We start from the raw sequence: 16,780 nt of genomic DNA, 5'->3' as shown, positions 1-16,780 counted from the left end.
AGACCAGTCCCTAAGCGCGGGCCCGGGATTCGAACCGGTGTTGCTCTGTGCATTGTCTTGCTTCCAAGACAAACTGTCCCTGAGCTATGCTCCCAGCCAGAATGGTGGAATTGTCAAACTTTCACTACACAAAAATGAAAGGATTTCGATTTAGCAGTAAGATATTGTTGGAATTGTGCAGTTTTCTCACTTCGCTAAAAAAACTTCTGGAATTCGAGAAGGGTAGAAAGTAGGTAGTCCAATATGGTGTCAATGCTGTGCATTAAACATTCTGAGTGGTGCTGACTTCATCAAAGAAAGAGAATGAGATTGTCCATGGACGTAGAGCAAAAGAAATACTGTTTTCACGCCATTCATTCCTTTCTCCTACATCATCGAGGATGCCGTGCTCCGCAGCCGGCACCCGATCCACCATCTGCTTCTCAGTCAGCTGTCACTCGATAAGGCTGTGACTACGCTGAACATTATTCTGCATGCGGCGCTGTGTCCCGCTACAAAAAGCTGAAATCTCCCTCATTGTAATCTATATTTAATGAGCGTGCTGTGAATCCATCAATCCTTGACTCTAATTGCTGTTTTATTGAAGAAATTTGACAGTTTGGGGCATTTTGTAACTGCACTGCAAGTGTGCCCTCGGCCTTCCAACATGGTGTTTCAGGGACCTTTTGAGTCTTCTTCTCCTGGCTGGCCGAGCATCCCCTCCCACTGGTTTCCCTCGGGTAAATCAGCCAATCGCAGCAACCGAGAGGCGGGAGCCGGCCCATTTTACCAAAGCCCACTACAAAGGCCCCCGTCGGCTACTTGCGGCTCTTCTGCACCCCAGCACATGAACTTTGCATGATGCTGCTGCCTCACTACACACAAAATCTGGACTATCATGCCATTCACTCCACCTTATCTTTGGGTTAGTTCCCCCTCTGGACTCACTCCTTCCCTTTATTGACTTTCACTGTCCTTTTTTGCTTGTTTCTCCCATGCTTACATACCGAATTGCATTGCGTATTCCACACCCTCTGCTAGCATCCAAACCCAATTTGTAATTCCCAAATCCTGTTGTGTTTTTGCATTTTGGTAAAGGTCAAATCCTGCTCTGTTTTCCTACACTTGCTCTGCATGTCGCTTGTTGTGTGCCCATCTGTAACTTGCTGGCCCAGTGACTTCACTGTTCTCCCTGCTTCGCCTCCCTCTTTTTTCTCACTACCACACCCATGGCACTTTCTGTTTCTCCTATCTTCTCCAACTGCTTCTCCATTGACTATCCTTCCATTCGCACCAAGTCTGTCAGGAAGAAGTTCAAAAAGGATATCTTGGCTCGCCCTATCGCTGACACCTACTCCAGCGCTTACTCGAGACAGACCCTCACCAACATCCTCTGTCGTTCCCTCGCCAGATCTATGGACTCTTCAAATGATCTCTGTTCTCTGTCCTGTCTCCTCCTCTCCCATTAATGGTGGAACCCGCTTGGAAGCTCTCATGGCTCCCTTCGACTCATCTAAAGCCATCATTAATGTCTATCTTAATGGCACTGTCATGGTCCAAGGCCCTCAGGCCAATCTCCTCCTCTTTGATGGGAGCTTCTCTCGCCTCATCTATTTCCTTTCATCTCCTGCTGTCCCTACCTCCCCCACCCCTTGACTACCTTGCCCTCTCTCCTCCCTCCTCTTCTGCCCCACCTCAGGCCCCTTCTTCACTTTCCCCTCCACAAACCTCTGATTTGTACCCCTGCCCGGAAGGCCTTTAAGGCTGGCAACCTTCTTCATATTGCCAACCTCAACTCTCGCTCTGCTGTCAAACACTCCTCTGACATCTGCCACCTCTTGGAAGAACTTGACCTTGATGTCCTCAGCCTTACCGAGACATGGTTCACGGCCAGATCCGTCACAAGCTTTGACACCATCCTCCTTGACAGCTACAAGATCCTCTCCGTACCCAGATCCAAGCAGCCCGGAGGGGTGTAGCCCTTATCTTTCCTGAGTGAATTCCTGCCTCTATCATTCCCACGCAGACATACTGTTATTCCAAATGCCTTGTCTGCAGGATCTCTCTCACTCCTAGTCAATCTCTCACCGTGGCTACTATCTACTGGCCTCCTGGTCAGATCACCTCATTTCTCTCTGAGTGGGCGGACCTCTCTTCCTCACCTTCTTCTTGGAGACCTCAATATCCATCCAGACTCTCCTCCTTCCCCCTCAGTACTCTTCAGAGACCTCCGATTCCCTCTCCCTTTATATCCTCCCCTCTGGCCAGAATCACACTGCAGGGCATACACTTGATGTCTTGATCTCCTCTGACCTCCCCCTCTCCATCCCTCTGTCTACTCCTCTCTCCTGGAGCAATCATTCCCTCCTCTCCTCTCATCTCTCCCTCTCTACCTCCCAAGCCTTGCCTACCCAAACACTGCCACCTACCTTCTCTCACATCCGGCCCAGAAGCGTGTCAGTTGAGGCTTTTGCAGCCACCTTCTCCCCCCCCTCCCCACTCCACCTCTGGTTACTCACATCCTGACACAGCCTTATCTATGCTCTATTACTCTATTTCCGATACTCTTGATGCTCTTTCCCCTGTTATGAGGATCCGTTTGAAGCCCAAAGCCAAGTGCAATTCTTGGTATGACTCTGACCTAGCTACACTTAAACGTTAAGTGTAAGGTGGCTGAAATGAAATGAAGGGCTTCTTCTTCATCCTCTGACAAACTGGCCTGTCGCCTATTCCAAAGGCAATGCCGACTCTCCGACCTCACTAAGAAGAGAGCCCACATCCAAGCCTGTGTCTCTGCGGCCGCTAGAAACTCTGCCGAACTCTTTAAAATCTGCAAGGAGTTGGCCAACCCTGCTGCAGTCTCTACCTCTCCTGTCGCTTCCCAGGCTCTTTGCACATCCCTTGCCATTCACTTCATCTCTAAAAACCAGGATATCCTGTCGACCCTCTCGCCCCTCCACCACTCCTCCCCTCTACTTTTTTTTTAACTCTGGCCCGCCTAAAGCCAACCCCCACACTCTTTCTCTTCCTTTCCTCTTTTCTCCCCTGATGAAATCGCTAGACAAGTCCGATCTATGAAAGTCTTGTCAAAACAGGTTGACCCCTGTTCTTCCAAAACCATCAAGGACCACACTGACCCCCTCGCTCCTGCCCTGGCTGAGTTCTGCAACCTCTCATTCGCCTCAGGAGCCTTCCTCTCCCCTCTGAAGCACTCTCTTGTGCACCCTCTTCTCAAGAAATCCACAGCTGACCCTTCTTGCCTGGCTAACTATCGCCCAATCTCCATCACTCCGTTTCTGGGCAAACTCCTGGAAAAGTTGGCCATCTCGCAGTTTAACCTTCACTCTGATTCGGTTGGTTGTCTTCATGACCATCAATCTGGCTTTAGAGGTGCCAGAAGCATGGAAACTCCTCTCCTGAACATTCGTGAAGATCTACTCTCCAATTTTGACTCCAACATCCCCTCTGTCCTCAGCCTACTCTATCTCTCTTCTGCCTTTGACACGGTCAACCATACCTTCCTGCTGAACTGTCTCTGGGTATCACCGATCAGGCTCTGGCCTGGCTGTCCTCTTGCCTCTCTGATCGACCCTCCCAGGTCCTACTTGGATCCTTCCTTTCATCTATCTCCCTTTCTACCTGCAGTGTTCACCAGGGGGTCTAACCTCTCACCCTGGCTCTTCAAGCAATACCTGGCTCCTCTCGCCCACTGCATTGCCATTTTCTGCTCCAAAGTTCAGTGCTATGCTGATGACACCCAACTCATTTTCAGGCTCCCCATGACAACTTCCTCTCCTTCTCTCATCTCTGACTGCCTATCTGCCATTCAGGATTGGTGTGTTGCCAATGATCTCTGCCTGAATGCCAGCTGGACAGAGATCCTCCTCATCGGTACACCTTCACCCTCCTTTCCTGTCACCCTCTGGCCGGCCTCCCTTGGTTCTCCTCCTACTCCTACCTGTGAGGCTAAGAACCACTGGGTCATCTTTGACTCCACGCTCTCCTTATCTGCCCACATCTCTAATGTCTTAAAAAATTATTACTTCCTACTGCACCTCCTCAGAGGTATTCTGCCTTTCCTCTCCTTCCCCCAGAAGCTCACTGTCTCTCGAACCCTGGTTTTCTGTAGGTTGGATTATTGCAACAGCCTCTTTCGAAATCTACGTGCTTCTACTCTCTGTCCTTTGCAACTTATCCAGACCAGGACTGCAAGACTTGTCTTTGGCCTCAAGCCCTGGAATCGTATCTCTCCAGCACTGAAATCTCTCCATAGGCTCCCAGTGGTTGCATGGATTAAATTCAAAACCCTTTGCATTGTCCACCAGGCTTTCTGGGGCCTGGGTCCAAAATAGATTCAGCTGTCCCTCCGTAAATACCTTCCCTCCCAAGCTCTTCACTCTTCTACCTCGAATTCACTCAGGGTCAGCAGTTTTTCCAAAAAATGAGCTGGGGGTAGATCTCGGTCTTCGGCTGGGGGCTCCCTCTGGAACAGCCTCCCTGCCACTCTGAAACGTGAGGAGAACCATCTCCGGTTCCGGAAGCACCTTAAGACCTTCCTCCTTGCTTCCGCCTTCGCTTCTCCTCTCCCCTGCTGATCTGTTCTGTCTCGGCATCGTGCACCTGGCTTACCCTCTGACTTTTGGGCGCAGGTACCTGCTCACCCTACCACCCACCCGCACTGCCTCCTGGTCATCCCTTGCACTGGGGTCTGTATCTGTAACCACACAGCGCCCCACCCCCTTTTTTACTGCACATATTAGACACTCGCTGTCTGCTGCGTTATACCCAGGACTTGCCACCTGCTGACTCCACTACCACTGTTTTTTTTTCTATTTATTATTTATCTTTATTCCTCGGCTCAGCACTTTCCACTTCTCTCCCCTCCCATGCACTTTTCCCCTTTTCCTCTCCGACACACTTGTGCATTCTCAATGTCACTGGGCCTAGTAAGATTGTTGTTTTTGTACTCCCTTGTTCCCCTCCCTTGCATTGTGGCGCTCTGAAACATGTGTACGAGCGGAATACAAATAAAATATCAATATCAATATCTGGAGGTTTTGTGAATGTGTACTTTTTTAACTTCCCAAGGATGCTCTGGTGGAGTCGCTCTTCAGCTATTGTTTTCTTCAATTTAAAGTTGTCAATTGTTACTAAAGGAAGTGAAGCATAATATGCACCTAAATGAATTTTACAATGAACGATTTCCCGGGTTAGCACATGGAAATTGTACATTTGGTCTTTTACCTTATTTAAACTGTGCCTTTTCTGGGGATTGAGTAAAGATAAATGGACCACCCACAGATTTGCCAAAGCAGGAGGAAAAAGATTCCCAGTCATTGCTGCCAAACAATGGAACTCCCTCCCACTAGCCTTAAGGTCAGAGGAATCTTACTGGGCATTCAGCAGAGCACTCAAAACCTGGCTATTTGCTTAAGTGTATGCACAGTCTGTCTCTTGTCAATTTGTGAATCACCTGAATTCTACACTATGTATGTACAACTGTTTCCTTCACTCAACCACCGCCTATGGGCAACATGTAATTGGTTTCTACAGCATGCAGATGCCCTTGGGTTGGTGTGTGCTACACGTGAAATAAATAAATAAATACAAGCAGATTAAGTGAGATCACATGACAATATTTAAGAAGTAGCTGAACAAAATTACACCATTAACACAGTTTTAACAAAGGGGCTACACATTCTGAAAATTACATAATTATTCTGAAACAGCTTTTGGGGATTACCTTTCTGAGCCTTCAGTGTCTGTTGTTCAATTTGTCGGAGACGTTCTATTAACTCATCCTTTTCACGTTCTATTCTTTCCTTTTCCTTTTCAGCGATTTCCCTTTTCTTTTTCTCATTCTCCAATTGTGCTCTTGAAAAAAAAGGTATAGTATGTTTTAGTTTCCAAAATTTGAATATACTAAACATATACAAGATGAATTTTCAATGACTGCTGAATATTAATGACATCTCTAATCACACAGTGTTCACAGCTTTATGCATTCTGAAATGATCTTTAAGGAATGTATTTCATTTTTCAAAGCAAAAGCACAATTATCCAGCTAGAAGGGTGTCCAGTGATAAAGTCCCCCGGGGAATTGGCCGGCCAGGGGGCGACATTTCCCACAAAATGCACCCTTATTAAAATCAAACACTTCCCCAAATATTCTACGATGGGAGTTTATAATATAAAATGATACCCCTCCTAGAATATTTGAGAAAGTATTTTAGGGGCCAGGAAAAAAAAAGGTTGCCGAACTGGCTAATTTTCCAGGCAACATTATCACATTTAACCGCTAGAAAGCATTTATAGAAACCAAAAAGCATAACATGCTCAAAGAAAACGAATGCAGAACTACTATGTCCTTTTTATAAGATCAAAAACAGTTCTCTCTCGGGCACATACTGTGTTTTTCATCTTGAGCAAGGGTGCTCGTTTGTCAGAGGGGAGAGTGCAAGGACTGTGGCAAGTCATGAGCGTAATGTCAATTAACATACGTGATTAAACATTACCTCACATCATCCCTCCCCGCCCAAGTCCCTCTCGAAAATATACCTAGCAGTACCCATGCTACTCTCAACAGATGGGGTGGGATTGGATGAAAATGATAGGTAAAAAAGAACACCTTGTGTTCAAGTAGCAAGGACCAGAAGCCATGTTCCAAACTCAGCTGAAAGGGATTCACCCAGAACTAGCTTGTATTGATGGACACATGTGTTTGATTAAGCCCAGGTTAAGGGTTTGCAAATGTCCGTCAAAGACACTCCCTGTGCTTCTGCCCATGATGTTGACATCCCATTTTCAACCTTCTGATTCTCAGAGATACAGACAGTTGTTAGTTTGACTGCACCATTGTTGACTTGATCCATCGGCTGATTGTTGGTCTGGATGGCTTCACTCCTTTTTCTGGACTATCGAAGGAAATCAGTTAGCTATTCTCAGACCTGAAAGGTGAGATTGTTGAATTGCAGATGAGAGCTTTTGCCATATGCAGTGTACAGCCCTACAGATAAATGGTGTATCGGCCACTTTTAATACCTAAAAATAGGCAAATGCTCCCAAAAATAAAAACACAGAGTAACAATACTCCCAACAAAAATAGGAAATAAGCACGTAGGAGGTCGTCCCCCTGTTTTCATCCACACAGCCCCATAGATATGTTTGGACCAGCAGTACACATAGTGCCAGAGGAAGAAATGGAATCATCCAAAAAGTCAGAAAATAAAAGACTATATAGCATATTTGCCCAATTTTGGCTATAAGAAAAGCTCGTACAGAATACAAATTTGATCAAATATGCCATACAAAACATTACAGTGAAGAAGGGCAGTGGGGGTGTCCCCGGCACCCTTCTTCACTGTAATGTGAGTGGGGGTGTCCTCCGCAACGCCTGAATCAATAAAGTATTAAAAAAGAAAAAAAGAAAAGAGGACCCTGCCGGCGCTGGTTCCCATACTCGCAAGTGAAGGGAACCGGCGTCGCAGAGGGATGTTGGAGATGGCGGTACTCGGACAGGTGTGCCTCCCGGTTTATAGTGACTATGTCGAATGTCACTTTTTCGAATGTTATTTTGTCGAACGAAAAGTGCCGGAAAAAAAATGTCTAATGTTTTTTTTTCTTTTAAATGGGGGGGGTTCTCGCCAACTCCCCATTTTTTTTTTTTATTAACAGTTTTTTAACTAGCTAAACCAAAAACAAAACATAACATAAAAAAAATGCATTCGACATTTTTTTTTTGGCAAATTGTTTACGACGAAATGGCATTTGACATTTTTTTTTTCAACAATATGACCGGATACCGTGCCACCCCCAGGTAAGTAGGGGTTGGAGGCAAGGGCAAAGTCTGAAATGTTTAGGGGAGAGAAGACAAAGTTCTTTTTGGAAAGAAACTTTGGAATTTTCTCCCTCGAACGTTTCAGCCACAGGCTTTCAACCCAAATCCGGAAGAAACTGCTATTATTACTCCCTAATCCAAGAGGTAAAAATGTACCTTTTAAATGTGCATACATAACTAGGTTCAAAGAAGTGTTAATTATGAAAATATTACCGCTTTGGAGTTAAAACTTATTTTATACTCGCTTATTAAATACTCCCATTGGGAATTACCCTAAAAATCATTTTACTCGCAGCACTGCCAGTGTATATAGACTCTCATTCTGCAGTGTTTTAGGAAGCTAGTGGAATACAAGTCAAAATAAATGTCCTGGTTAACGATGAAGTTCATTCAAAAGCTTGGTTTTACAAGCAAAGTGCACATTTGATATGTATGAGTAGTGTTTTCGTGTTGACTGGTTCCTTGTACCAGCCAGCCTAGAGGGATGGGTGTATTCAGATTCTAAATGCACGAAGAGCACAAACCGTCATCAATATAACAATGCATTACTTACTGTAAAAGAATTTCTGATGGTTGTATCTGCTTAGATTCACATGCTGTGCATAGTCCGACATCCAGTGGTCAATGCAGAGTATTGCATTTTGTTTTTCGTAGTCGAAAAAGGGACGTCGACGAGTGTCTGTAACACTATCCCTATAGTGACGTGCAGTGTACCCACAATCCCTCACGCGTCGAGGTCCCTCTGTATTTTTTCTGCCCTGAGGGAGCCTTCTAGACGTGAGTGAGTACAGAAAAGAGAGAGATAAAAGGATGTCTATGTTCCTTCCATCCGAGCGGGGAAGAAGGGTGTGCGCATGTGAATCTAAGCAGATACAACCATCAGAAATGCTTTTACGGTAAGTAATGCATTGTCTTCTGATGTTTGTTAATCTGCTTAGAATCACATGCTGTGCATAGACTAGCGAGCAGTACCCCGAGTTGGAGGTGGGTTGTGAGAAGGAACAGTAGAGAAAAGGTGTCTTAATACTGCTTGTCCCACCTGTGAATCAGACCTAAAGTGGGCATCTAGACAGTAGTGTTTTGTAAAGGTGTGTACAGAACTCCAGGTTGCCGCCTTGCAAATGGACTCAAGAGGGACATTTGCAAAGAATGCTATGGAAGCCCCAGTGCCTCGAGTAGAGTGTGCTCTTGGCTTGAAGGGTAGTTCTCTCTTAGCAAGAGTCTAAGTGTAACAGATGGTGATGCATTGTACGATCCATCTAGATATAGTGGATTTTGAAACTGCATCTCCTTCTCTTCCTGCTGCCACCGAGACAAAGAACTGATTAGTCTTTCTCAGTGGTCTAGTTCTTACCATATAAAACATAACATCCCTGCGCACATCCAGTGTATGCAGGCTTTTTTCTCCCAAGTTTGAAGGGTTTTGAAAGAACGTTGGTAGTTCTAAAGATTGGTTCACATGGAACTTACAAATGAATTTAGGTGCAAACCTAGGGTGTGTGCGTAGAACCACCTTATCTTTGTGAACTGTTACAAAGGGGTCTAGAATAGATAGCACTTGTAGTTCACTTACTCTCCTGATGGAGGTGATAACTATTAGAAAAGCAGTTTTAAGGGTGAGGTCCTTAAGCGTTGCTTTGTGCATGGGTTCAAAGGGAGAGCCCATGAGCCTGGTTAATACCACATTTAGGTCCCATCCGGGAGCTGGGTTAGCTATGGGAGGGTGTATTCTTTTAACTCCTTCCATGAAGGCTTTAATAACTGGGACTTTCCACCACAACACTTTAAGTTGAGAAGTGGTGTATGCGGAAAGTGCAGCTAAATGAACCTTAATAGAATTAAACACTAATCCTGAGTCTAGTAGGTGAGTCAGGTAGAGAACAATTTGTGTGGGAGAGCAGTCAACCGGGTTGATGCTCTTATTTCTACACCATATGACAAATCTCTTCCACTTGCTAGAATAACAGTGACGAGTGTTAGGCTTTCTAGCTTCTTTAAGAATGTCCATGCATCTCTGCGGGAGTTGTAAATGATCAAATTCTATGATCTCAGGAGCCATGCTGCTAAGTTCATGGTCTGTGGGCATGGGTGTAGTGTCTTGCCCTTGTCCTGTGACAGCATGTCGTACGGGCAGGGTAGTTTCACCGGTGGAGACAGAGAAATCTCCATCAGGTGAGCGAACCATGGTTGCCGGGCCCACATAGGGGCCACTCGTATCATGGTGACTGGTTCTTGGTGCATCTTGTGCACTATCTTGTTGAGAAGGGTAGTCTGGGGAAAAGCGTAAACAACTTTCCCTGACCATGGTATCGATAGACCGTTCCCCATGGGCTGCTTCTGGGGGTTCCTGGAGGCGTAATCTTGGCATTGGGAGTTCTCCAGAGTTGCGAACAGATCTATTTCTGGGAATCCCCATTGTGTGAAGACGTCAAAGACGATGTCTTCTTGTAACTGCCATTCGTACTCTGTGGGCAGAGGGAAGTCTCTGCTGAGTTCGTCTGCTAGCAGATTGAGTTCCCCTGGTACATGTTGTGACAACAGGAACATGTTGTGTTTGAGAGCCCACTTCCAGATGTTCTGGGACAGCTTGGACAGTCCTGGAGAGTGAGTGCCCCCTTGCTTGTTCAGATAGTACATGGCTGTGGTGCTGTCTGTGAGGACCATCACTGTCTTCCCTTGCAGGTGAGCCTGAAAAGCCTTCAGTGCTTTGAAGACTGCTAACAGTTCCAGCAAGTTTATGTTTTTGGACGCTACGCTTGGAGTCCAAACTCTGTGTGCAGTCTGATGGGATAGGTGAGCCCCCCAATCCTGTGAGGTATGCGTCTGTGGTTAGAGTGGCCTCCACTGCGGGGGTGGCGAATGGTTTCCCTATTACAAAGTTTTCCTTCGACCACCACCGTAATGAGAGAACCAAGGCCTGCAAGACCACCACAAGATCGCCCCATTGTCCGCTGGCCTGACACCACTGGCTGTTGAGCCATTCTTGCATAGGGCGCATGCGCAGTCGCGCGTGAGGTACCAAATATATACATGACGCCATCATTCCCAGCTAACGCATTGCTTTGCGCACCGTCATCTCTCGACCGGCCACATATTGAGGGATCTGAAACAGCATATTTTAGACCCTCTCGTTGGAGGGGAAGACGAGGCCGTCCTTTTTTCGAATTAGAGCCCATAAAAATTGTTTGATCTGGCTGGGCTCTAGGCTGGACTTCTTCTCGTTGATGGAGAAGCCCAGTTGGAACAAAAGGTCTACAGTCTTTTGGGTATTTGAGAAGCATGTAAGAATCCCCTGTTATGAGCCAATCGTCGAGGTAAGGGTATACTGGTGCGCTGACTCTATGCCGAAGGGTAGCACTCTGAACTGGTAGTGTTTGCCCTCTATCATGAACCTCAGGTATTTTCTGTGCGCTGGGAACATTAAAATATGAAAGTATGCATCTTTCATGTCCAGTGTTGTCATGTAATCCCCTTGAGATAACAGGGGGATTACTTCCTGTAATGTCACCCTATGAAATTTTTGAGGTTTTACAAATTTGTTCGCTGGGCGCAGATCTAGTACAGGGCGCATGGTTAAGTCCTTTTTGGGTACAAAGAAGTACACTGAATAAATACCTTCCGTTACCTGTGATAGAGGCACAACCTCTATTGCTCCTTTTTCTAGTAGCTGGTCCACTTCTTGAAGAAGGATGGCGAGGTGTTCTGGTGACAGACGTCGTCCCCTTCGGGGTCTGTACGTCGGGAGCGGTTGAATTCTATACAGTAGCCACGGGCTATGGTTGAGAGTACCCAGCGGTTTGATGTTATTCCCTCCCGTGCTGGAAGAAAGGATGTTAACCGGCCCCCGACCGGCGATGCATGGGAGGAGACCCAAATCTTCGGGTCATTTGGTGTTGGTGGCTTGGGAACCTCTAGGGGTGGGACCCCGACCTCTTCCCTTGCCACGACGCTGTCCTCTCTGGGTGTATTGTCCACTGGTTCCTTGATTCGAGGACCAGTTGCCTGCAGAGTATTGCTGCTGTTGTTGATTCTGTTGCTGGCGTTGGCCTCGAAAAAAGCATCCGTTTCCATAACTTTGCTTGTTGGGAGGCCTTGAAATTTGATCTAGGGTCTTAATGGTGTCAAAATCCTTTTTGGCAGTCTCAGAGGTTGGCATCCTCTATTGGTTTGTTAATGAGAGATGCTTGTGTTTCGGGTTTAAACCCTGAATTACATAGCCAGACATGACGTTTGAGGAGGATTCCTTGGACTAGGGAACAGCCAGCCATTTCTGCAGCATCTAGAGTATTCTTAATGATGCTCTGGATGACTAAGGTTCCCTCAGTAACCGTGGCCAGAAGCCGAGTTCTTAGGGGTTCAGGTACCTCCTCGATGTCTTTGCGTAGTTTGCTCCATTGGGCATCTGCATAACTTGCCAGTAAGAAGGAGTTGTTGGCAATTCTGGTGGAAAAGGCTGCCGAGGCTGTAATCCTTTTACCTAGGGCATACTGAAAAATAACTTTTCTATCCTTGGGTTGACCCCTCTGACCAATGCGGGCGTAGATAGCGAAGGAATGATTTGTCTCTTTACTGAGGCAAGGAGGGGAATGGTTTGACTGACAGGGGGTTTCTCCTTAATGATCTTTTCCACAAAGTCTGTCAGGAGAAATTTCCCCAGTCTCGATTTCAAAATGCGCTGCTGCTTTGCGTAGTAATGCATTAAAGGTAGGTTGATCCTCTATAGGTGACGTATTCCTGATTGGTTAGTCTTTGGGGGGGGGCAGGTTTAGGGCATCAGGGTCTGTAGACGCTGATGGGGACTGCCAGGGCTGTGAAGCACCTTCTTCTGGGTCTTCTTCAAAGCCCCCACCACCCATGCCTGGGTTATCCTCGAAACCTTCCTGGTCTAGGTTTTGTTCTTGTTCGTTAGTTAAGAACTCATCTTCATGAAAGTGGGAGTCCTCTTCAGTGAGGTCATATAACTCTACATCCTCCTCGGGGGGGTTAAACAGCCTAGGGTATTTAGCCCTAGGATCCTCCTGAGGCCCCTCTCTTGGTCTTTTGGGTGTGGGTAGGTATTGAGTACACATAAAACTCTCCATTTTGTCCATACAAAGCGGGAGTCTCTCTACGGTCCCTTGTGGTAACCCAGACCGGTCGGGGGGGGGGGGGGGTGGGCTTTTCGGCCTGTAAACGCTTTGACCTATCCCATAACGTTGAGGATAAACTCCCATCGCCTTCTGAAAAGCCTTCTAGTAGGCTAGAAGTCCCTTTTGACGGAGGGGGCAGTCCCTGCCTTCCTTCCACCCCTTTTGGCGTTTCCCTGGCCTTGCGAGCGGTATTCGGCGTCTCTTTCGCTGTCCGTCTTTGGCTATCGGTGGAAAGAATATGCGCCAGGCTCTCGACGACTAAATGATCTGTCGAGGGTTCCTCTGACGTCGACGTTACAGGTGTCTGGTGGTTTGGTGATAGCGCCCTTATCTGGGGGTAGCCCAGTCGCTGGTCGCGTCTGTGGTTGCGAGGGGGGCTTTGGACCCTTACGGTCTGTGGAGGCCGGTAGGACCTGCATCTCCGTTGGCGCTAATGCTTTCTTCGTCTTCGACGAGGAAGAGCCGTGGGTCGTGTGCTTATGTGAGTGCTTGTGTGCGTCAGTGTCGCCGGGGTGTTCATCCCCATAAGCAGGGTGTGAGCAGAGCTCGTCAGGGCCGGGGACAGACGACGAGGAGCATGACCACTCCCTAGAGGGGTGTACAACCTCAGAAGCAGAGGTCGGGTTATCACTTTCCTCGTCACTTTCGGCAGTGGAGGGTGAGGAATCGGACCTAGACATGGCGTAGGCTGCCCACCTCTTGACCCTGCGGTCCTTTAAAGTCTTAGGCTTAAGAAACTTACAGGCCGCACAACCGTCTTCTTTGTGGTTGAGGGGCAAGCAACGGTTGCCCCATTTGTGCTCGTCTTTCCAGGTGAATTTGCCCTTGCAGCGCAGGCAAAACCTAACTGATGTCCTCTCCATAGCTGAGGAAAGATCAGATGTGATAACAACCCCGAAGGAAAAGGTGGGGAAAGAGAAAGGCATTCTTAAAGAGAAGCAAGAAATGTCCCACGACCTCACTCTCCCTACTGTTTGAGGCCGGCGAGGCCAGGCCACGTGTTCGGCGACGCCGAAGGATCTCCTCCGTCGAAGGCACAGCCGTCGAAGATCTTGTCGGCAGAGAACAGTTTTGTCGAAGGAGGAACCTAATGCAAGGTAAAGTTAAATAAAGACCAACGGTCGAGTGAATATTTAAATAATGACCAAATGGTCGAGTGAATATTTGCAATGTCTCTCGAGGAGCTCCGCATAAAGGCGACCAATATCTCGGTGGAAAAAAACAATCTGAGGGACATCGACGCGTGAGGGATTGTGGGTACACTGCACGGCACTATAGGGTTAGTGTTACAGACACGCCTTGTCGACGTCCCCTTTTCGACTACGAAAAACAAAATGCAATAATCCGCAGTGACCACTGGATGTCGGACTATGCACAGCATGTGATTCTAAGCAGATTAACAAACATCAGAAACAAGGTTCTGTTAAGAGACTGAACACGAGAACCTTGAACTAGTAACTGGTTGACACCACCATGAATTGTACATGCCGTTGGTGATACTACAGGCTTGGAACATGCAGACAAGCTTTCCCTAAATTTATGAAGGTAAGCCAATCATGTGGGTGTATTAGAAAACCGACGTGGTTAGGAGTCTCCATTTTGAATGTCCAATACTTAATGTACTGACTCAAGCTTTTTAGACTCAACAGGGGGCTAGATTATCCTGTGGGTTACCTTACTAGGAATAAGAGGAATGATACTGGAGTTCTTCTCCCAGTAGGAGTTTACATATTGCATCTTTCAACAGACATTTTAGGATATCCATCAACAAATGGGACTTGCGTTTTGCTATTGACTGGAGAAGAAGGGTTATTATAGTCAGTCCCCTTTCTGGCAGTACCTCTAGGAGGTTTATGAGAGATTAGTTCATGCACCCACAAATCTTTCTCATCCGTCCTTGCTCCTTGGAAGAGAAGGATCCCGATTCTCACCGGTGTATCTCGTGCCACTGACGGATAGTCAGACATCTCAGGAAGGTGCAGGACTGGATTCAGTTAGATGTCCTATCCCTTTCCAGGCACCAAAAGCTGAGCTGTCTCCAAATGTAGCCCCTCCATGGAATATCTGAACTGAATTACATTATCCTGCATCGATAGACCTGCCACTGATTGGGAAAACTTTCAGAGTGTAATTTGTACAAATGCCCTGTGAAAGAGGGCTCTTCTGTATCTTTACATTCCTCATCAGAATAGAAGGATTGTGCTTGGGACACCTTTAAATTGTTTGAAAAGTTACATCTTTATTAGAGAGGGTGTGGGAAAATTGTAGATTAAACCTTATGTGTTTAAGAATGCTCTTTTGCGGATACCGTTCGATATAGTTCCCTGAAATATTCAAAATTGCGTTCAAAAAAGTGTCTTTCACCACCAGTTCTGTGCCTACACTCAGTGGCTTACTAATGCTTATTAGTAAGTAGGCACGTTAACAAATATTGACAAGTTACAAAAGTAAGTACATCAGAACGAATTATGGAAGATGCTGCTGTAATGGAGTAGTAGGTGCAATGATTGTGAGATGAGGACATGATGGAGAGTTTGGGCACTCACATGGAGGAGTATGTCACTGGCACGGATTGTGAGGGGGCACACGCTTGGATTACTGAGGACTGAAAATGGGTACACACATTGGAAGGGGCACTCGCAAAAATGATGAGAGAGAATGCTGGCATTCACAAATTTGGCATAATTGTACTGATGACAATGCACAGGTCGAGGGTAGTAGCAGGGTATATGATGGCACAAAGGCACATGGTGGGAGTACATGGTTATCTTCCATATAGTAATAAGCTGCTTATATATTCTGGCACAGGTATACAGAATGGTGTGCCTGGTCCTGGAATAACAGAGGGGTACCAGTTAATGTTATAGCAATACCTGGGGATATACTTTGAATACCTACTATATAGATGGAGTGCATGGACTGCAGCTCCTCACACCATATACCATGAATTGCCATCATATCACAAAGTGCTGCCAATATATGGCGAACTCGTCATGCCATACACCACATATCTGCATAAATGATGGGAGTACAAGGTATTTAGTGGGGGATGTATTGAGTCAGTTTGACGAGCCAATTAAACATGTGAGGAAAAAAAAGTTTTGTGAATTATTTCCTGATGGCCTTAGTAGTTGCCTGTAACTGGGAAAGGGCCAAGGAAAGGTCAGTCGAAGAGATGAAAAAAAATGACAGAATAAAGGAAGATGGAACGAAGACCGGGAAATGTAAAGCAGGATTTCCTCTCCCCAATTGAAAAATTCATCAGCAAATCAGTATGCGATATAAAGATGGTGGGAGTAGCTGGCAGTATGATGGTAATACTTCAAAGGATTCATACAGGTAATCACATGATGTATGAATAGTACTATAATCTCACACACATCCACCAACGCAAGCACACATTTGAATCACATACCCAAACACGGACAGCTTGATGCACCAAACGCAGACCAAACCACACCATATACATATCTATCCACTCTCCAGGAAAACATGCATATTAACTTGCACTTTAAACAAGCCAGACCTATTAGCTTTGCCAATGTTAGTTTTATATTACGTTACTACTCAATGGTATACGTAACAATGCACTATCTTCAATACGAACTGTTGCAGACTGTAAGAAAAATAAATACAGTACAATAGCTATTTGATTGTTCACTTATGTAAGATAGACTCCCACCTGTCCTTGTTGCAATTATTTGCGGGGCCCATTTTTACATATAATCTGCAAGTGCCCTCTAATTCTTGCCTTCTAGATGATTGGTCAGTTGAAAGCGGTCACAGGACTTTGTCCCTTTGTACTCACTAGAGAATATGCTGGAAGATCCCCTTG

At 46.2% G+C, this 16,780-nt stretch overlaps 1 protein-coding gene across 3 annotated transcripts in view; it reads right to left on the bottom strand.

Annotated features, from left to right (window-relative positions):
* The window catches only part of RDX (radixin), a 1,120,111-nt gene that overhangs the window by 278,485 nt on the left and 824,846 nt on the right, over positions 1–16,780 (bottom strand). For all 3 annotated transcript variants that reach the window (XM_069639966.1, XM_069639965.1, XM_069639967.1), the window contains one exon: positions 5,723–5,853. In XM_069639966.1, the coding sequence (XP_069496067.1) occupies positions 5,723–5,853 (131 nt within the window). The remainder of the gene's footprint in view (positions 1–5,722; positions 5,854–16,780) is intronic.

Source organism: Ambystoma mexicanum, chromosome 7q, assembly GCF_040938575.1.
Source record: "Ambystoma mexicanum isolate Mex_15411 chromosome 7q, UKY_AmexF1_1, whole genome shotgun sequence".
Taxonomy (NCBI): domain Eukaryota; kingdom Metazoa; phylum Chordata; class Amphibia; order Caudata; family Ambystomatidae; genus Ambystoma; species Ambystoma mexicanum.
The sequence above is the reverse complement of the archived record's forward strand: the minus strand, read 5'-3'. Positions and strand labels throughout refer to the sequence as shown.